Genomic DNA, 22570 nt, shown 5'->3' with positions numbered 1-22570 from the left:
GAGCTTATGCAATGCCTTATTTGTGCCAGAACCAATCAAGTGCCTAGTATTTGCATATTCACTGTTATATTAACCGAAAGTAGAAGCCCAGTAAACGAATCGTGCTTATTGATCACAATGGTCGTGTTGATTCCTCCCTGCTGCAACACAATCTCACCCTTTCCATCATTTCAGATGTGGAAAAACTGTCCCAGGAGTTCAAAACAATTGAACCCCCCACATGTACCAACCCGTTTCTCAGCTATTAACACAAGGTGCCCTACTGCTCAAGAGAGAATATAGAGGAGGTACACGCCATGGGCCACCCTATGGTTTTACTTGCAGGATTGTGGAGAAGACCTGAGAAAGTAGGATGGAAAACCTACCTCAGTTCTGGAGGAAAGGGTGTGTGAATTGAAGAGGAAAGCAACAATTAAGGAAGATTCTCCCAGAAAGTTCCTGCTCCAGTGCTTGGTGAGCAGTTTCCCAGATGGACTGGAAGAGCTTACGCAATGCCTTACTTATGCCAGAACCAATCAAGCGCCTAGTATTTGCATATTCATGTATTACTGTTGCTATATTAACCGGAGGTAGAAGCCCAATGAACGAATCACACTTATGGATCACAATGGTCATGTCATGATTCCTCCCTGCTGCAACAAATTGGCGCTCGAACAGGGACCCTCTTGCTGTTGCTTGACTGAGCGAAGAAGACAGCTGGAATAGGAGGGGAGCGGACCGATTGGAACAGGGACCCAGGTACCTTTAAAGGCTGGGATGACAGCAGGGATTGGGAAAGCTCCGAAGAAAGCAGCCTTCGGAAGGCTAAGAATGCTTCGCTGCCGGCAGCGTCAGTTACGAGAGCCTGAGCAAGATTCTCCTTGTCTCGCCGCCCATATTTCATCTGCCTCCTGGTGAGCTGCACTGGTGCCAATGCCTTATGTGTCGAATTGCAATGCATAGAGAGGCAGCATATGATTTATTTAAGTGCTTCTTAGAGAAGCAGGGAGTGGGTAAGGAATTCGACTTAACTAAGGGATTAAAAGCACTGTTAGAATACGCGAGAGAGTTAGGTTGTTTCCGAGATCCTAATGATGTATTTGATCTACCCGAATAGAGGAAGTTTGGGGATGAGCTTTGGAATAAAGTGATTGATGATAACAAGCAAGCGAAAAAATGTGCTAAAGACTGGAGGACAGTTATTAATTGCCTACATAAGTATGCAGCTGAGCAGAAGGTCGCGGCTGCAGCTCAGGAGAAACTTTCAGCCCTTTCTCCTCCAGCTCCTCCAGCCGGTCTGACTCACTATCAGGTTGGCAAGGATTACGTTTCTGATCCGCCCGTAACATCAACAGTCAACCTTGATATAAAGATAGACCCATCCGCACCCCTGGCAGAATCCTCGGAAGAGGGGTTAACTCCATCGGAGGAGGAGACCCTGGAAGAGGAAGCTGCTCACTATCAGAATAGTGGAGTATTTTTAGCTGCACAGCCGTCTTGTTCGACAGATAAAGACCGTAAAGATCATGTAAAGAAAAAGGGGGGGCAAGAAGGTCGTTGTAAGGAAAGGGTAAAGTCGCAGAACACAGGTAGACAAATGCGAATCCAAGTGATAGACTGGAAATCTATTCAGAGAGAGGCTCTGTCAAACAATGATTTTGATCCTTTGCAGGCGTTGCAGGAAAAGATTCTCGCCTTTCCTGTTAAGTACCAGATTAACGCTCAAGGTCAGGCAGTAAATGCTGAAATGTCTCCATTAAATTGGAAATTGCTATCTCAGTTAAGGCAAACGGTTTCTTCTACAGGCATTCAGTCTGAACCCACTAGGCAAATGTTGTCATATATTTGGGGAACAGATTTGCTGTTAATCGAGGATATTAAAAGTATTGTGAAATTAATCCTCACCCCTTCGCAGTTGTTGTTATGGAACATGTATTGGCAGGAAGCCTGTCAAGAGGTGGTTGCAGTTCAGCGAGGCCAGGGAGATCCCCTGATTGGGGTGCAATTACAACACCTGATGGGAATTGGGCAGTTCTCCCCTAAGGAGGCTCAAGTCCAGCTAGGTCCAGAATTGTTAAAAGAATCTATGAGACTAGCCTTGCGAGCTCTATCACAGATTAAAGATACAACTGCAGCTCCTGCCTACATGAAAGTGACACAGAAAAAGGACGAGCCCTTCAGTACCTTTGTGGATAGGGTAGCTGATGCTATAAGGAAGCCAGGTACTCCAGAATACATGCGTGGTATTTTACTGCATCAGTGTGCAATACAGAACTGTAATGATGCTGTAAGGCAGATACTTGTTCAGTCACCTGCGAATGCCACTGTAGAAGAGATGTTAGAACGTATGACACAGGTACCTATGGGGCATCAGGCAATGTTGGTTGAGGCAGTAAAAGCAGTGGGAGAGGCAATTCAAAAAAAAAAAAAAAAAAGTCAGTCGCAAGTATTAGCAGCCTTGGAACCTTTGCAAGCCACCGGTATGGTCAAGGGTCCTCGATGTTTTAGATGTGGTCAAAATGAGCACATGAGAAAAGATTGCCACCACTCGGTTTGCTGCCCTAATTGTCAAATGGACAACCATTGTGCTGCTACCGGTCGACATAAACAGAACCGGTCAGGAAACAGGCAACGGAGCGCCAAGACCCATCGAGCGATGATCCCAAGCATGGGTCCTACAGCCCCTGCGCCTCAACGTGTGTACGCAGCAAGTCAAACTCCATTGCCTTGCAACCAGCCACCACCACCAACCTCAGAATGGACTTGGCAACCACAGTAGACACTACCTTATATGATAAGACCGTGTCGTTGCTGTCCACTGGAATATATAGTCCTCTGACTACGGACAATAAACCTATAGGAGCCTTGTTGCTGGGGAGATCATCATCTGCGTTGAAAGGACTATTCATTGTTCCAGGTGTCATCGATGCTGATTATATGGGTGAAATTAAGATTATGGCAAAGACTGACTATCCTCCTCTGCATATACCAAAAGGCACACGCAGAGCACAACTTGTGCCCATTTCACAGCTAATATCAGGAGCACATCAAACCAGTCATGGCACAGGTGGTTTTGGATCTACCTATTTTCTCTATCGATGGCGACCCGCTCAGAGATTACAGCAATATTGGGGAAATCACTCGATAACTTTGGCTGCATTGCTTGACTTTGATGCCGATATTACCATAGTTTCTCTGAGTAAGTGGCCATCCGCTTGGACGTTAAAAGAAACATTCAGACATAATAGATGTTCAAAAGCGGATTTCCTTAACATTGTATGCGTTAAATTATCTATGCATCTTTGGTGATGAACAAACTCCAGCGGTTGTTAAGCACTTTGTACAAACAGAAGTGCAAAAGATAAAGCCTTCTTTTAAGGCGTACTATCGAGATCCTAATACAGGTTTGTGGCAGGGACCGGCAGAAGTAATATATCTGGGCCGTGGTTACGGCCATAGGCAGGGACACCTCACACTAAACCATCCCACCCAAGGCTTCATCCAACCTGGCCTTGAACACTGCCAGGGATGGAGCATTCACAACCTCCCTGGGCAACCCATTCCATTGCCTCACCACCCTAACAGGAAAGAATTTCTTCCTTATATCCAATCTAAACTTCTCCTGTTTAAGTTTGAACTCGTTACCCCTTGTCCTGTCACTACAGTCCATGACAAAGAGTCCATCCCCAGCATCCCTATAGGCCCCCTTCAGATACTGGAAGGCTGCTATTAGGTCCCCACGCAGCCTTCTCTTCTCCAGGCTGAACAGCCCCAACTTCCTCAGCCTGTCTTCATTCGGGAGGTGCTCCAGTCCCCTGATCATCCTCGTGGCCCTCCTCTGGACTTGTTCCAACAGTTCCATGTCCTTTTTATGTTGAGGACACCAGAACTGCACACAATACTCCAGGTGAGGTCTCACGAGAGCAGAGTAGAGGGGCAGGATCACCTCCTTCGACCTGCTGGTCACACTCCTTTTGATGCAGCCCAGGATACGGTTGGCTGTCTGGGCTGCGAGTGCACACTGCCGGCTCATGTTCATTTTCTCATCGACCAGCACCCCCAAGTCTTTCTCCACAGGGCTGCTCTGAATCTCTTCTTTGCCCAATCTGTAGCTGTGCCTGGGATTGCTCCGACCCAGGTGTAGGACCTTGCACTTGTCATGGTTGAACTTCATAAGATTAAGTTTATCTAGACCTTCCTAACTTGAAGCAACTGAATGTAACATTTTGCGTCATTTTCATTTGGTATCTAATCTTGGAAAAACATAATAATGATTCATTTATTTAGTAAAAGTGCAGACAAAACCAACTGGAGACCATTTTTATGATTTCCAGTAAGGCAGATGTGTTGTTTCAGGTAAGGATGAGAGGGCAGGTAGAACTTGTGCTTTTCAGCAGCCAGAGGAATGCTTACCAACATTACAGCCTGTCCCCATGTAACATATTATCAGTACTGACTCCTTTGTTTTATCAGCAGGTACAAAGAAGTGGAACAATCCTTTTAGGAAACAAACGGTTCAGTGCCCAAGAAACTACTACTTCAAAATACATTCTCCAAGCCAATTTTTTTCCATCAAGTTTATGAAGCTCAATTTAAAAGCAGAAACGACTCTACCTTCAAAGAGGGTACATTCCGATGTGCAAGAGTGGGATTGCACCCATTTCTTTTGAAGCCATAGAAGATTTTAGAATGTAGGGATGAGAAAGAAAAAGCTGAGTATGTTTTAAATCAGTTCTTAAACGAAGTTCAGCTTGTTTGCCTCACTGATTGTTTGGTTGGTTTTTTTTAAAAAGATAAACATTAATCATCTTCACAGGGAAAACTTCATTAGTTGTGATTGATAAAGCAACTGACCTATCTCTAGCATATATACTGAAATTCATTACCTAAAATCTTGTCATTTCTTATTTCTACATTCAAAGATCCCTGACAACTAGAGTTTTGGGAAAAGGCTACAGATATGAGCTCCTTTGCTTGGGTGCCATAAGACAACCTAATGGAGAACCAAGGATGAAACTTTATCTTTTGATCAAATGAGAACCAAAAATCAGTTCTCCAAAATGTATATGAAATCTTTAAATATGAATAACACGTATTTTGACATGTATTTTCACCCTCTTCTCTCTTCCTCCCTGCCTCCCTTCCCTCCCCCACCCCCCAAAAAAAAAAAAAAAAGAAAACACAAAACAAACATACAAACCCAAACCAAACCAAAAAACAACACCTAGAACTGCAGGAAATTTAGGAACTCAAGCAGACTGGAAACATTTGATCATCAAATTGTAAATATTTAGCAGTATTCCCTAGACACCATTCCCTTTCTCATCAAGGTGTTTCACAGCCATTTCTCCCCTTGTTATTTTCCTTATCATTATTATTATTGGTGTTAGCAGTAGTGGTTTTGTATTATACCTTAGTTACTGGACTGTTCTTATCTCAACCCCTGGGAGTTACATTCTTTCAGTTCTCCTCCCCATCCCTCCAGGAGTGAGGGGAGGAAGAAGACGGGGAGTGAGTGAGCAGCTGCGTGGTTCTGAGTTACCAGCTGGGCTTAAACCATGACACAGGTGGAAGAGCAAGACCGGTCTCTAAACTGCACACTGGCCATACCACAAATTTGTGCATGCAAAATACTCAAGTTCTACTGGTTTGCTTGCTTGAGCACATATTTAATGAACAGAACTACTGTTTTCCTTTCATATGATCTTTGATTAATCTAACTTATACTTAGCCCTAGATTACGCTGCTTGCCCTTCACCTTGTTCAGTCAGAACTTCACATCAATCGAGGTTGTTCCAGTTGCGGGTGAATGCTCCATCCCTGGCAGTGTTCAAGGCCAGGTTGGACAGAGCCTTGGGTGGCATGGTTTAGTGTGAGGTGTTCCTGCCCATGGCAGGGGGGTTGGAACTAGATGATATTAAGGTTCTTTCCAAACCTAACTATTCTATGATTCTATGACTTTAAATATAGGAGTTGTCCTATTGGGATAGAAAGGATGATTTATACAGCTCAGGTCGTTTTCATGCATAGGTTCAACAAAAACAAAACAAAACAAAATTCCAAACCAAAACACACACCCCAAACCCAAAACCCTAGTATTTTATTAATTTGCATATCCAAAACTATTTAGTTATACATCCCTATTTATTTTTCTCATATTAGACATTCACAGAATTGCAATGTAAACTACATCCATTGAATGCTAAACACAAAAGAGTTTCTCTTGAAAAATTCTTAAGAAAATCTAATAGCAAGATGAAGATAACTCGCTTCAAGTGACCAAAACCATCTCTGTATGTAGACTTCATTTTCCACAAATCCCACCATAGTGGTACTTTTACATATTTGCAACCTGTTTGTTAGGTTGCCCAGTTGATCAGAACTCCTCTTCATTCTATCAGAATATTACAGAGAAAAAAAATATCCAAATATAAATAGAATCATAAAACCAACTAGGGTGGAAAAGACCTTTAAGATCAAGTCCAAACATTACCCCAGTAATGCCAAGACCACCCCTAAACCATGCCACTGAGGGCCTCATCTACACGGTTTTTGCACACTTCCAGAGATGGTGATTCCACCACTTTCTCGGGCAGCCTGTTCCAATACCTGATTACCCTCTCTGTTAAAGAGTTTTTCCTAATATACAATCTAAATCTCCCCAGGTGCAGCTTCAGGATATTACCTTTTGTCCTATTGCTTGTTACTTGGGAGAAGAGACTGAACCCCACCTCACTACAACCTCGTTTGAGGTAGTTGTAGAGAGTGGTAAGGTCCCCCCAAGCCTTCTCTTCTCCAGACTTAACAACCCCAAGTCCCTCAGCCATTCCTCATAAGACTTATTTTCCAGACCCCTTCACCAGCTTTGTTGCCCTTTTCTGGACCCACTCTAGCACCTCAGTGTCTTTCTTGTAGTCAACCTCAGTCACTAGGTTTCCCCTAGTATCCAGTAGAGGATGGAGGTTCTCCTTGGCCCTGCTTCTATTGCTAATATATTTGAAAAAGTACTTCTTATTATCTTTTATGGCAGTGGCTAGATTTATTTCCATCTGTGCCTTTCTAACTTCCTCTGTACATAACCCGACAACATCCTTATACTTTTCATGGCATAACTGTCCCTTCTTCCACAGGTGATAAATTCTCTTTTTTATTTCCTGAGTTCCAGCAGTTTCTTCCTGCCAGGCTGGTTTCTTCCCCACCAGTTTGGGTTTTGGCACAAAGGGACCTGCGCCTTAACGATTTCATTCCTGAAGAGCATCCAGCCTTCCTGGACCCCTATGTCCTTCAGTAATGTTTCCCAAGGAATTCTGCCCACCAGCGTCCTAACCAGGCCAAAGTCAGCCCTCCAGAAGTCTAAGGTGGAGGTTTTGCTGACCTTTTTCCCAACTTCTCCAAGGATAGAAAAATCCAATCATTTTGTGATCATTTTGCCCAAGATGAATTGCTGAGGTGAGTAGCTTGAGAGAGGATGCCTTCAACACCAGAGCAGGGGGAGATCAGCGTCCAGAAGCCTCAGCTCAGAGTGGCAAGAGCCACCGAGGGAGACTCAAGTCTTCGACAGGATTTGTTCAGGAGCCGGCAGCTCAGCTGACATGAGCAGCTGACTCACAGGGGGCGAAGCCAGAACTGGCACCAGCCCTGAGTGGTTAAAACCCCACCCCAGGAAACACAAGTGACTAGGAGCGCGGTGAGGCAATTTGTGCAGCAGTTTGAGCAGGATGGTGAGCACTTGCCATATGACCAGGGCCCGGTCTGGGACCTCTGCTCTGGCTGCTCCAGTGGTGGCCAGCATAGGCACCCAGACAGAGCAGATGAGAGGGGAGGATGCAGTGCAGAGCTTGGAGTGTAGAGAGTGCCTGCACTGGTCTTGTGAGGGAAAGGTGTACGATGGGCAGGGCTGCACCCAGTGCTCCCTGGTGGAGGTCCTCCTGCAGCAGGTGGCTGAGCTGCGGGATGCTATTAATAGGCTGCAAGATGTCAGGGAAGCTGAGAGGAAGCAGGAATGCTTACTACAGGCCCAAACTGTGCAGGGGCCTCAAGCTTCCCCTCTAACTCACAGAGGAAAGAAGGAGGCCATTAACCCAGGAAGCTGGGAAATAGTAACAAAAAAGAACAACAAAAAAAGGAGGAAAAGGACAATTAAAAGCAAGGGGCTTCCTCCTAAATCTGCTGTCCCCACCCAGAAAAGTTTTGCCGTCCTGCAAGGGGCTCATGAGGAAACATACAAAAGAAAAAAACAGCTGATTCACTGGTAAAGAAGATCTCTACCAGTGCTGCGATGAAAAAGCGTCGGGTCGTAGTACTAGGTAACTCTACTTTGAAAGGCACAGAGGCACCCATCTGTTGGCCTGACCCAGTCTCAAGGGAGGTGTGTTGCCTACCTGAGGCTCAGATCAGGGATGTTGCAGAGAGGCTGCCTGCTCTAGTAAGTCCCACAGACTATTACCCACTTCTAGTGATCCATGTGGGTGCTAGTGATATAGATAGCAGTAGCCTGGAGAACTACAGAGCCCTGTGAGAGGTGGTTAGCGGCTCTGGAGCTCAGATAGTCTTTTTGTCAGTTCTCCAGGGTACAGGGGAGGACCTAAAAAAAGCTAGGAGCACTAGTCAGGTTAATAAATGGCTAAAAGGGTGGTGTCATAGTCAGGGGTTTGGGTGTCTTGAACACGGGTCCCAAGTTTGTAGACCGGGTCTACTGGGCGCTGGTGGAGCTGCTCTGATAAAGAAAGGGAAGAGTGGTTTTGGTAGGAAGGTTGCCAATATGGTCAAGAAAGCTTTAAACTAGATGTGTTGGGGGAGGTGGGCATCATTCCATCCCAACACACCCAGTAAGTTGCCAACACCTATAATAAATGCTCGGAGCAATATAGAGATATTACAGCCACTCCAGCCAATGAGCAGGCTTTGCTTGGAGCTCATCTCAGATGCCTCTATACAAACGCTCATAGCATGGGGAACAAACAAGGAATTAGAGATGTGTGTACAATGGCAGCCTTGGCTGCAGTGACCATGAGATGGTGGAGTTTAGGATCCTGTGTGGGAGGAATAGAATACCTAGCAAAGCCACAGTTCTGGATTTCCGAAGGGCCAACTTTGGCCTCTTCAGTCAACTGCTAAGGGAAGTCTCATGGGAAAGTGTACTAGGCGGTAAAGGGGCTCAAGATAGTTGGTTAGCATTCAAGGACCGCTTCTTCCAAGCTCAGGATCGGAGCATCCCAATGAGTAGGAAGTCAAGTAAGGGATCTAGGAGACCGGCGTGGTTAAACAAGGAGCTGCTGGGCAAACTCAAATGGAAAAGGAGAATCTATGGATTATGGAAGGAGGGGCTGGCCGCTTGGGAGGAATATAGGACAGTTGTTAGAGGATGTAGGGAGGCAATTAGGACAGCTAAGGCCTCCTTGGAACTCAATCTTGCTAGTCGGGTTAAAGACAATAGAAAGGGCTTCTTCAAATACATGGCAAATAAAACTAACACAAGAGGCAATATAGGCCCACTGCTGAACGAAGTGGGTACCCTGGAGACAGAGGATATAAAGAAGGCAGAGGTGCTAAATGCCTTCTTTGCCTCTGTCTTTACTCCTGCAGACTCTCCCCGAGGGCCCCGGATTTCTATAGCCCCAGAAGGAGTCAGGACAAAGGAGGAGTTTGCTTTGGTAGATGAGGATTGGGTTAGGGATCAGCTATGCAAACTGGACATCTGTAAATCGATGGGTCCGGATGGAATGCACCCACGGGTGCTGAGGGAGCTGGCGGAGGTCATTGCTAGGCCACTTTCCATCATCTTTGGTAAGTCGTGGGAAACGGGCGAGGTGCCTGAGGATTGGCGGATGGCAAAGGTCACACCAATCTATAAGAAGGGCAAGAAGGAGGACCCGGGTAATTATAGACCGGTCAGCCTTACCTCCATCCCCGGAAAGATGATGGAACAACTTATTCTTGACTCCATCACTAGGCATATCAAGGATGAGGGGGTCATTAAGAACAGCCAACATGGTTTTATGAGGGGGAAGTCATGTATGACCAACCTTATAGCCTTCTATGAGGAAGTGACTAGGTGGAGGGATGATGGTAGAGCGGTAGATGTAGTTTTTCTTGATTTCAGTAAGGCATTTGATACTGTCTCCCACAGCATCCTCATAGATAAGCTAAGGAAGTGTGGGCTTGACGATCAAGTAGTGAGGTGGATCGAGAACTGGTTGAAAGGAAGAAGGCAGAGAGTTGTGGTCAATGGCGCAGAATCTAGCTGGAGGTCTGTGACTAGTGGAGTTCCTCAGGGGTCGGTGCTGAGACTGGTGCTGTTTAATATTTTCATCAATGACCTGGATGAGGGAACTGAGTGCACCCTCAGCAAGTTTGCTGATGACACAAAACTGGGAGGAGTGGCTGACACACCAGAGGACTGTGCTGCCATTCAGCGAGACCTGGACAGGCTGGAGAGTTGGGCGGGGAGAAACTTGATGAAATTTAACAAGGGCAAGTGTAGAGTCTTGCATCTGGGGAAGAACAACCCCATGTACCAGTACAGGTTGGGGGTTGACCTGCTGGAAAGTAGTGAACGGGAAAGGGACCTGGGGGTCCTGGTGGATAGGAGGATGACCATGAGCCAGCAATGTGCTCTTGTGGCCAAGAAGGCAAATGGCATCTTAGGGTGCATTAGAAAGGGAGTGGTTAGTAGGTCAAGAGAGGTTCTCCTCCCCCTCTACTCAGCCTTGGTGAGGCCACATCTGGAATATTGCGTCCAGTTCTGGGCCCCTCTGTTCAAGAAGGACAGGGAATTGCTTGAAGGAGTCCAGCGCAGAGCCACAAAGATGATTAAGGGAGTGGAACATCTCCCTTATGAGGAGAGGCTGAGGGAGCTGGGTCTCTTTAGCTTGGAGAAGAGGAGACTGAGGGGTGACCTCATCAATGTTTACAAATATGTGAAGGGTAGGTGTCAGGATGATGGAACTAGGCTTTTTTCAGTGATATCCAGTGATAGGACAAGGGGCAATGGGTGTAAACTGGAACATAGGAAGTTCCACGTTAACATCAGGAAGAACTTCGTTACTGTAAGAGTGACAGAGCACTGGAACAGGTTGCCCAGGGGGGTTGTGGAGTCTCCTACACTGGAGATATTCAAGGCCCGCCTGGACAAGTTCCTGTGTGATGTACTGTAGGTTACCCTGCTCTTGCAGGGGGGTTGGACTAGATGATCTTTTTAGGTCCCTTCCAACCCTTGGGATTCTGTGATTCTGTGTACATCTACGGGGATATGATATCGTCAGTATTACAGAAACATGGTGGGATGGCTCCTATGACTAGAATGTTGGAATGGAAGGTTACAGGCTCTTTAGAAAAGACAGGCTGGGCAGGTGGGGATGGGTAGTTGCCCTTTATGTTAGGGATAGGCTGGAGAGTATGGAACTCTGTCTGGGGACAGGTGAGCAGTTTACAGAGAGTTTGTGAGTCAGGGTTAAACGGAGAACAGCTATGGGGGACATTACTGTGGGGATCTGTTACAGACCGCATGATCAAGAGGAATCTGAGGATGAAGCACTCTACAGACAGATAGGAACAGCCTCATGCTCATAGGCCCTTGTCCTCATGGGGGACTTAAGCCGCCCTGATATCTGTTGGAGTGACGGTACGGCCTGGCACAAGCAATCCAGTAGGTTCCATGATTGTGTGGAAGACAACTTCCTCCTGCAAGTAATAGAGGAGCCGACAACGAGAGGTGCCATGCTTGACCTCATGCTATCCAACAGGGATATTCCAACAGGCTTGTTGGAAATGTGATACTCCAGGGCAGCCTTGGATGCAGCGATCATGAGAAGGTCGAGTTCGAGATGATCCTCAGGACAGTGAGGAGAGCATGCGGCAAGTTGGACTTCAAGAGAGCAGATTCTGGCCTCTTCAAGAACCTGCTTAGTAAGGTTCAATGGGATATAGCCCTGGAGGGCAGGGGGTCCTAAGACTGTTGGTTGATATTCAAGGATCACCTGCTATAAGCCATCCAGAGGGATCTTGACACGCTTGTGAGGTGGGCTGATGCCAACCTTATGAAGTTTAACCATGACATGTGCAAGGTTCTACACCTAGGTCGGAGCAATCCGAGGAACAGCTACAGGTTTGGCAAAGAAGAAATTCAGAGCAGCCTTGTAGAGAAGGACTGAGGGTGTTGGTTGATGAGAAAATGAACATGAGCCGGCAGTGTGAGCTCGCAGCCCAGAAAGCCACCCGTATCCTGGACTGCACCAAAAGGAGTGTGACCAGCAGGTCGAAGGAGGTGATCCTGCCCCTCTACTCTGCTCTTGTGAGACCTCACCTGGAGTACTGTGTACTGTTCTGTTGTCCTCAACATAAAAAGGACATGGAACTGTTGGAACAAGTCCAGAGGAGGGCCACGAGGATGATCAGGGGACTGGAGCACCTCCCGAATGAAGACAGGCTGAGGAAGTTGGGGCTGTTCAGCCTGGAGAAGAGAAGGCTGCGTGGGGACCTCATAGCAGCCTTCCAGTATCTGAAGGGGGCCTATAGGGATGCTGGGGAGGGACTCTTCTTCAGGGACTATAGTAACAGGACAAGGGGTAACGGGTTAAAACTTAAACAGGGGAAATTTAGATTGGATATAAGGAGGAAATTATTTCCTGTTAGGGTGGTGAGGCACTGGAATCGGTTGCCCAGGGAGGTTGTGAGTGCTCCATCCCTGGCGGTGTTCAAGGCCAGGTTGGATGAAGCCTTGTGTGGGATGGTTTAGTGTGAGGTGTCTCTGCCCATGGCAGGGGGGTTGGAACTAGATGATCTTGAGGTCCTTTCCAACCCTAACTATTCTATGATTCTATGAACAGGCAGAACATAGTTTCATCAGTGCAATTCTGTGAACCAGAGCTGCAAATCTCTTATCCCAAACCACCACCAGGTAAACACTTGCAGGGTCGAGTTAGGTGTTCTCATACCAGCTCTGAAAACTTATCAAATATGGTCTTGATCCAGCAAAGAACTTAAGCACATACTTTAAACATGTAAGTAATCCTATTAGAATAAATGAGATTCTACACAAACCACTGGACTGAATCTCAAAATATAACCATAGAACAGTTACTGTTGGAAAGGACGTTAAGATCAGCTAGTTCGACCCCCCCAACCATGGGCAGGGACACCTTGCACTAAAACATGTCACCCAAGGTTCCGTCCAACCTGGCCTTGAACACTGCCAGGGATGGAGAATTCACAACTTCCCCGGGCAGCCCATTCCAGGGCCTCACCACCCTTACAGTAAAGAACATATTCCTTATATCCAATCTAAACTTCCCCTGTTTAAGTTTGAACCTGTTACCCCTTGTACTATCACTACAGTCCCTAATGAAAAGTCCCTCCCCAGCATCCTTAGAGGCCCCATTCAGATACTGGAAGGCTGCTATGAGGTCTCCAGGCAGCCTTCTCTTCTCCAGACTGAACAGCACCAACTTCCTCAGCCTATCTTCATACGGGAGGTGCTCCAGTCCCCTGATCATCCCCATGGCCCTCCTCTGGACTTGTTCCAACAGTTCCATGTCCTTTCTATGTTGAGGACACCAGAACTGTACACAGTACTCCAAGTGAGGTCTCACAGGGGCAGAGTAGAGGGGGAAGATCACCTTCTTTGACCTGCTGGTCACGCTCCTCTTGATGAAGCCCAGGACACGGTTGGCTTTCTGGGCTGCAAGTGCACACTGCAAGCTCATGTTCACTTTCTCATCAACCAACACCCCCAAGTCCTTCTCCACAGGGCTGCTCTGAATCTCTTCTCTGGCCAACCTGTAGCCGTGCCTCAGATTGCTCAGACCCAGGTGTAGGACCTTGCACTTTGCTTGGTTAAACTTCATAAGGTTGGCAACAGCCCACCTCACAAGCATGTCAAGGTCCTTCTGGATGGCATTCCTTCCCTCCAGTGGACTAACCGAACCACACAGCTTGGTGTCATCGGCAAACTTGCTGAGGGCGCACTCAATCCCACTGTCCCTGTCACTGACAAAGATGTTGAACAAGACCGGTTCCAACACTGATCCCTGAGGGACACCACTCATTACTGGTCTCCAGCTGGACATTGAGCCTTGGACCACCACTCTGTGTGCGGCCATCCAGCCAGTTCTTTATCTACCTAGTGGTCCATCTATCAAATTGATGTCTCTCCAATTTAGAGACAAGGATGTCAGGCGGGACAGTGTCAAATGCTTTGCACAAGTCCAGGCAGATGATGTCATCTGCTCTACCCCTGTCCATCAGTTCTGCAGCCCCGTCATAGAAGGCCACCAAATTGGTCAGGCAGGATTTCCCCTTAGAGAAGCCAGGCTGGCTGTCATCAACCACCTTGTTGGTTTTCATATGCCTTAGCATACTTTCCAGGAGAATCTGCTCTGAGATATTGCCAGGGTGTCCTGGGTTCAGCAGTAGCAGTCAGTTTTTCTCCTTCTTAGTAGATGGCACATTGCTATGTTTTTGACTTTCAGCCTGGGAACAGCGCTGATAACACCGATATTTTTAGTTGAAGCTCAAATGTTTAGTCTGACCAAGGACTTTCTGAGTCTCATGGTCTGCCAGGGAGGAGGGGAAGCCAGGAGGAAGCAGAGACAGGACACCTGACCCAAGCTAGCCAAAGGGGTATTCCATACCACAGCACGTCATGCGCAGGGAGGTAACTGGGAGTTACCTGGAAGGGCTGGCTCACTGCTCGGATCAGGCTTGGTATCGCTGGGTGGTATTGTATTCTCTTCCCTTGTTATTTCTCTTTTCATTATTATTATTGGTGGTAGCAGTAGTGGTTTGTGTTATACCTTAGTTACTGGACTGCTCTTATCCCATGGGAGTTACGTTCTTTCGATTCTCTTCCCCATCCCTTGGTGAGGAGGGAGAAGGTGGGAGGAGTGAGGGAGTGGACTGCATGGCTGACTTGCCAATAGGGTTTAAACCACAACAGTTCTTTTTGGCGCCCAACGTGGGGCAGGAAGGGTTGAGATAACAACAGGTCTGACCAGAGTGTGTCTAATAGTATTTGTGATAAGCATTCATTGTTTTGGATTAATAGTCACTCATCACAATGCTGATTTATTGGCTTTCAAAGTTGTTGTTCCTGATCTCACAGTTTCAATATGTCGTACCTTACTTACAGCCAGTATTTGCTGTGTTAGTTACCCTGCTCTTGCGGGGGGGTTGGACTAGATTATCTTTTGAGGTCCCTTCCAACCCTTGGGATTCTGTGATTCTGTGATCAGGTGGGGGGCTTGGGCTAAGGTTCTTGTCTCATTGTACTTTATGGTAATGACTTGTAATACAATAGAATCATTGATCATGAAACTGATCTGGCTTATGTTCCCAGTGTGGTCACCACCTTCATACTTTGGGAGGTATATAAGTGCTTAGCAATTACACATCTTTTTTCTCCTTCTCGGGTGGTCAACCTGTGAAGGAGACATCTTTTTACCCTCCCAGCCCCTCCCCCCCCCCGACCTTTTACAGCACCGTTTTGACGCAAAGGTTTAAGCTATGTACAGGGGGGTTAGGGTTAAGCCAGTTGCTTAACAATGTTACTGCCTACTCATGCTGTTTACTCATCATACCTGATGGGTCATACCAGGTGGTACAGGACTTACAAGCTGTTAACAAAGTAATTAAGGATCTTTACCCCATAGTGGCAAATCCATACACTTTGCTAACATGCTTAACACCAGAGTTAACCTGGTTCACTGTTCTAGATCTGAAAGATGCCTTCTTTTGCCTCCCTCTCCACGAAGCCAGCCAGAAAGTTTTTGTATTCGAATGGGAGAACCCGAAGAGCGGGCGCAAAATTCAGCTCACATGGACGGTGTTGCCCAGGGATTCGAAAACAGCCCTACCCTGTTTGGAGAACAACTGGCAAAATATTTAGAGTCCTGGGAAACCCCATCAGAAAACTGAAAATTTGTGCAATATGTGGACAACCTCCTAGTGGCCACACAGACTGAAGATGATTGCGTGGCTTGGACAGTAAGCCTCTTAAACTTTCTAGAAGTACAGTAATATCGAGTATCCAAGAAAAAAGCCCAGATAGTAAAGCAAATAAGTAATTTACCTGGGATATGAGATTAGTGCTGGACAGCGAACACTGGACCAAGACCGAAAAGAGGCAATATGTCAAACACCCAAACCCCAGATGGTGAAAGAATTACGGACCTTTTTAGGTATGACAGGATAGTGTAGACTGTGGATCTACAATCATGGACTAATTGTTAAGCCTATATATGCACTAATCGTAAAAGACAACAAGAATCATCAGCGGACAAAGGAAGCCACTTGAGCCTTCCACCAATTAAGAAAAAATGCCTTGATGTCAGCACCAGCCTTAGGACTCCCAGACGTGAGTAAACTGTTCTTTCTTTTCTCCCATGAGAAACAAGGAATTGCCTTAGGGATACTAGCACAGGACTTGGGTCCATACTGAAGAGCAGTTGCTTATTTTTCTAAGCTGTTAGACACAGCAGCCAAAGGGTGGCCGGGGTGCCTCAGAGCCGTCGCAGCAGTTGTACTAAACGTCCAAGAAGCACGCAAAATCACCTTGGGCTAGAAAATGACTGTGCTGGTGTCCCATACAGTGTCTGCAGTGCTGGAGGCGAAAGGTGGGCACTGGCTTTCCTCACAAAGGTTTCTGAAATATCAAGCCATCATGGTGGAAAAAGATGATGGTGGTAAATAACATTGTCAACCCAGCTTCTTTCCTCAGCAGAAACAAAGGAAAACCGGTACACCATGATTGCCTGGAGACTATTGAGGCCACATATTCCAGTCGTTCAGATCTGAAAGATACCCCTTTAGACGACGCAGAAACCTGGTTTACTGATGGGAGCAGCTATGTTGTCAGTGGAAAATGGCATGCTGGATATGCAGTTACCACCTGCAGAGAGGTAACAGAATCTGGACCTTTGCCAATAAACACCTCTGCACAAAAGGTGGAGCTGACTGCTCTGACTAGAGCCTTAGAAATAGTGAAAGGGAAGAATATAAACATCTATACAGACTCAAGATATGCATTTGGGGTCATACATACACATGGAGCCATTTGGAAAGGAAGAGGACTGTTGAACTCAGAAGGGAAAAACATCAAACATGAACAAGAAATAGTGAGACTGTTGGAAGCGGTCCAACTGCCTGAGAAGGTAGCAATTATGCACATCAAGGCACACCAGAAGGTAAGCTCAGAATTAGAAGAAGGAAATGAACTGGTGGATAGAGAGGCAAAAGAAGCAGCAAAAGGTGAGATAACAATTGAAGGAGGTTTAATTCCTGATGAGAAAATTTCCCTGGAAGGTAAGCCAAATTACAACAAAGATGACAAAAAATTAATCACAGACCAAGAAGGAATATTCAATGAGGAGGGGTGGGCCAGCACAGCACAGGGAAGAATAATTGTCCCCTCCTCTCTGTTATGGTCACTAATAAGGAACGAGCATCAGAAATGCACTGGGGGGTAGATGCCTCATATATATATCTAACCAGGCAAATTGTATCTAGAAACTTGTATACTACAGTACGGCAGGTGACTCAACCATGTGACATTTGCCGCCAGATTAATCCTAAAAACATTTCCAAGCTTGAGATGGGACAAATTAGGAGGGGCAATGGACAAGGATCGACTTTACAGAACTCCCAAGAAAAGGGGGGTATAGATATTTGTTGGTATTAACGGATACCTTTTCAAGTTGGCCAGAAACCTTTCCAACTAGAAGTGTGAAAGCTCAAGAAGAAATACAATTGATGCTAAGGACATATGCTTTGATACAGAACAAGGCATCTGTCATTTTGAAGTCCATCCAGACAATACTCAAAGCACTATACTTGTATATATTGGCCAAGGCCGTGTGTCACAGAATCACAGAATCACAGAATCCCAAGGGTTGGAAGGGACCTCAAAAGATCATCTAGTCCAACCCCCCCGCAAGAGCAGGGTAACCTACAGTACATCACACAGGAACTTGTCCAGGCGGGCCTTGAATATCTCCAGTGTAGGAGACTCCACAACCCCCCTGGGCAACCTGTTCCAGTGCTCTGTCACTCTTACAGTAACGAAGTTCTTCCTGATGTTAACGTGGAACTTCCTATGATCCAGTTTACACACATTGCCCCTCGTCCTATCACTGGATATCACTGAAAAAAGCCTAGCTCCATCATCCTGACACCCACCCTTTACATATTTGTAAACATTGATGAGGTCACGCCTCAGTCTCCTCTTCTCCAAGCTAAAGAGACCCAGCTCCCTCAGCCTCTCCTCATAAGGGAGATGTTCCACTCCCCTAATCATCTTTGTGGCTCTGCGCTGGACTCCCTCAAGCAATTCCCTGTCCTTCTTGAACAGAGGGGCCCAGAACTGGACGCAATATTCCAGATGCGGCCTCACCAAGGCTGAGTACAGGGGGAGGAGAACCTCTCTTGACCTACTAACCACACCCTTTCTAATGCACCCTAAGATGCCATTTGCCTTCTTGGCCACAAGAGCACATTGCTGGCTCATGGTCATCCTCCTATCCACCAGGACCCCCAGGTCCCTTTCCCCTTCGCTACTTTCCAGCAGGTCAACCCCCAACCTGTACTGGTACATGGGGTTGTTCTTCCCCAGATGCAAGACTCTACACTTGCCCTTGTTAAATTTCATCAAGTTTCTCCCCGCCCAACTCTCCAGCCTGTCCAGGTCTCGCTGAATGGCAGCACAGCCTTCTGGTGTGTCAGCCACTCCTCCCAGTTTTGTGTCATCAGCAAACTTGCTGATGGTGCACTCAGTTCCCTCATCCAGGTCATTGATGAAAATATTAAACAGCACCGGTCCCAGCACCGACCCCTGAGGGACTCCACTAGTCACAGACCTCCAGCTAGATTCTGCGCCATTGACCACAACTCTCTGCCTTCTTCCTTTCAACCAGTTCTCGATCCACCTCGCTACTTGATCGTCAAGCCCACACTTCCTTAGCTTATCTATGAGGATGCTGTGGGAGACAGTATCAAAAGCCTTACTGAAATCAAGAAAAACTACATCTACCGCTCTACCATCATCCCTCCACCTAGTCACTTCCTCATAGAAGGCTATAAGGTTGGTCATACATGACTTCCCCCTCATAAAACCATGTTGGCTGTTCTTAATGACCCCCTCATCCTTGATATGCCTAGTGATGGAGTCAAGAATAAGTTGTTCCATCACCTTTCCAGGGATGGAGGTAAGGCTGACCGGTCTATAATTACCCGGGTCCTCCTTCTTGCCCTTCTTATAGATTGGTGTGACCTTTGCCATCCGCCAATCCTCAGGCACCTCTCCCGTTTCCCACGACTTACCAAAGATGATGGAGAGGGGCCTAGCAATGACCTCCGCCAGCTCCCTCAGCACCCGTGGGCGCATTCCATCCGGACCCATCGATTTACAGATGTCCAGATTGCATAGCTGATCCCTAACCCAATCCTCATCTACCAAAGCAAACTCCTCCTTTGTCCTGACTCCTTCTGGGGCTATAGAAATCCGGGGCCCTCGGGGAGAGTCTGCAGGAGTAAAGACAGAGGCAAAGAAGGCATTCAGCACCTCTGCCTTCTTTATATCCTCTGTCTCCAGGGCACCCACTTCGTTCAGCAGTGGGCCTATATTACCTCTTGTGTTAGTTTTATTTGCTATGTATTTGAAGAAGCCCTTTCTATTGTCTTTAACATGACTAGCAAGATTGAGTTCCAAGGAGGCCTTAGCTGTCCTAATTGCCTCCCTACATCCTCTAACAACTGTCCTATATTCCTCCCAAGCGGCCAGCCCCTCCTTCCATAATCCATAGATTCTCCTTTTCCACTTGAGTTTACCCAGCAGCTCCTTGTTTAACCATGCCGGTCTCCTAGATCCCTTACTTGATTTTCTACTCATTGGGACGCTCCGATCCTGAGCTTGGAAGAAGCGGTCCTTGAATGCTAACCAACTATCTTGAGCCCCTTTATCGCCTTGTACACTTTCCCATGAGACTTCCCTTAGCAGTTGACTGAAGAGGCCAAAGTTGGCCCTTCGGAAATCCAGAACTGTGGCTTTGCTAGGTATTCTATTCCTGCCACACAGGATCCTAAACTCCACCATCTCATGGTCACTGCAGCCAAGGCTGCCATTGACCGTCACCACTTCGACCAAACCCTCCTTGTTGGCGAGTACTAAATCTAGCAGCGCTGCTCTCCTAGTTGGTACGTCCACCATTTGCATTAAGAAATTATCATCAATGCACTCGAGGAACCTCCTAGACTGTGAATGACTGGCTGTGTGAGTCTTCCAGCAAATATCGGGGTAGTTAAAGTCCCCCACGACGACTAAGGCATGTAGTCGCGAGGCTACTTCCAGTTGCCTGTAGAAAGCCTCATCAACTCCTTCGTCCTGATCAGGAGGTCTGTAATAGACCCCCACAACTGTATCACCCGTGCCAGTCTGCCCCTTAATTCGTACCCACAGACATTCCACTTGCTCCTCATCCGACCCCGGACAGAACTCAATACATTCTAGTTGCTCTCTCACGTAAAGAGCAACTCCACCACCTCGCTTCGCTGACCTATCTTTCCTAAAAAGGACATAGCCATCCATGACCACATTCCAGTCATGTGAACTGTCCCACCATGTCTCTATAATTGCCACTAGATCATAACCTTTAGCCTGCACACAGACTTCTAACTCCTCCTGTTTATTCCCCATGCTGCGTGCATTGGTGTACAGGCATTTCAGGAAGCCAGTCCTAGTACCCTTTTTCCCCTGCGGGACAGGGTCTAAAAAGCTATCCTTTCCCACAAGTGAAACAAGAGATTGATCGTCCTCCTTAGCCCACCATCCTTCAATCCCTAGCATGTTCCACTTGGGCTTGTCCCCAACAGGCCCAGTTAAATCCCCTCCCCCCTTCATAACTAGTTTAAGAACTGCTTGTGCTTTTGTGAGGATAGATGACAATGAAATTGTGACTGTTAAGAATCACTCTAATTTTTGTATTTGCAATTTTACTAAGATCACTGGGTGTGACTTTATGTATTTAGCACCAGTTGTATCCCACCAATTGATAAAGTCTAATTACACAATGTACCACAAATTATCACCTACACCCATTGGGATGAACCCTATGCTGGTAAGGCAATTAATAAAGCATCAAGACCTAATTAAAATTTTGAAGGAGGTCCAGAAAAGTGGAAAGAAAACTTTAATTACCATTCATCATGATACAGAAGAAATAAGCAGAGTCTTGCAAAGGGTAAGACAAGATACAAGTCACCACTGGTGGGATGCACTTTTTGGATGGTCACCAACTGCAACTGCCATTCTAAATACATTACTTCACCCCACTATTGTTCTTTTAATATTAGTTACTGTTAGCTTTGTGTTATCCATTATGTTATTTCTTTGGAATTGGAGGATGCTGCAACAAGTGGCGATTTTGACTTCTTTGTCAAACACGCAAGGTAAAGCACTGAAAGATACCTTTCGCAGGAGTTGGCTAAAAAAAGAATCTATGTATTAGTAAAAGAATTTACTAACCTTATAGAAAAGGGGGAACTGATGCGAAGGGTTAACTGATGTACAGGGGGGTTAGGGTTAAGCCACTTGCTTAACAATGTTACTGCTTACTCATGCTTACTCAACAAATGGGCGCTCAACACTTATCGTGCTTGCCGGAACAAGGTGGGAGGACCAAGGCTACTGATAAGAGGAAAGAACAGTAACTCGATTCCTGCTCTCTGGACCCCTAAACCTGCTGAAATCAGCTTTGTGGTTTGGACAGTGACTAAATCACCAGGGAACATGTGCAACAACTAGAGGTGAAAAGTTCAAGGAAGACTCATTTACTTCATCTTGAGACCCTAGCAAACTATGACCAGGAGACACTACGCAAGCAAGGACCTTTTACCTCATTATAATATGAAGCGGGGATAGGTGTGTTGCGTAATCTAATGCATATGTAATAGTTTAGAGGATAAATATAGAGGAGAACAATGCTGGGGTGCACATGCCTATGGAGGAGCCATCCCCCATGCGCCTCAGCACTGAATAAAGCATACCTACTTTACAACTTTAACGAGTTGTGGAGTCTACCCGTGTATCAGTTTGAGAGTTTTGAAGGTTTTGAATGGCCTTTAAATACCTTTGAGACCTGTTTGCTGATTGTGATGGGGATCAGCATGTTGGCATGCATACAGAGTGTGTTTTACCCACGACCATTTCGTCTGATCTCAAGAATTAAGCAGAGTCGGGTTTGGCCCTTGTCTGGGGTTAGATGACAATATAGGAGGACCAAGAGGTTTTCCCCAAGGAAACCCCAAGCAAGTCATGAGTGGCAGGGTGTGTGGGACAGCATGGGCGAGTATCTAGTCCACTGGGCCCCTCCAGTGCTTTAGAAGCATTGGAGATGGAGTCCCAGCAACAAGTTGCAGAAACTGCTGAAGAGGAGAATGAATTATTTCGAGCCTGGTGGGCCCATGACACTTCAGGCCATCAGGGCAGAGATGCAGCACATAGATGGACTCATGATCGAGGGGTGGACTTAGCAATGGAAACTATTGCCCAGGTTATTCATGAGTGCAAACACTGCACACAGCCTCTTCTGCTCTAAAAGCCTGT

General features: G+C 46.5%; 1 protein-coding gene across 2 annotated transcripts; it reads left to right on the top strand.

Annotated features, from left to right (window-relative positions):
• The first annotated feature begins 916 nt into the window (after window positions 1–916).
• LOC136004281 (endogenous retrovirus group K member 113 Gag polyprotein-like) lies at window positions 917–4739 on the top strand. Of its 2 annotated transcripts, none has more exons than XM_065660637.1 (2): window positions 917–3178; window positions 4456–4739. In XM_065660637.1, exon 1 carries the CDS (start codon window positions 1577–1579, stop codon window positions 2756–2758), a length of 1182 nt encoding a protein of 393 aa, XP_065516709.1. In that variant the 5' UTR covers window positions 917–1576; the 3' UTR covers window positions 2759–3178; window positions 4456–4739. The 2 variants fall into 2 exon arrangements, with proteins under 2 accessions (XP_065516709.1, XP_065516708.1); XM_065660636.1 differs by having other exon boundaries at window positions 4453–4739.
• The last annotated feature ends 17831 nt before the right edge of the window (window positions 4740–22570 follow it).

This window comes from Lathamus discolor, chromosome W, assembly GCF_037157495.1.
Source record: "Lathamus discolor isolate bLatDis1 chromosome W, bLatDis1.hap1, whole genome shotgun sequence".
In the NCBI taxonomy this organism is placed as follows: Eukaryota; Metazoa; Chordata; class Aves; order Psittaciformes; family Psittacidae; genus Lathamus; species Lathamus discolor.
This window is presented reverse-complemented; position numbering and strand designations above follow the sequence as displayed.

What these genes read in the sequence shown, in the direction of transcription:
- LOC136004281 (XM_065660637.1), top strand. Translation starts at nt 1,577, where the DNA reads ATGCGAATCCAAGTGATAGACTGGAAATCTATTCAGAGAGAGGCTCTG.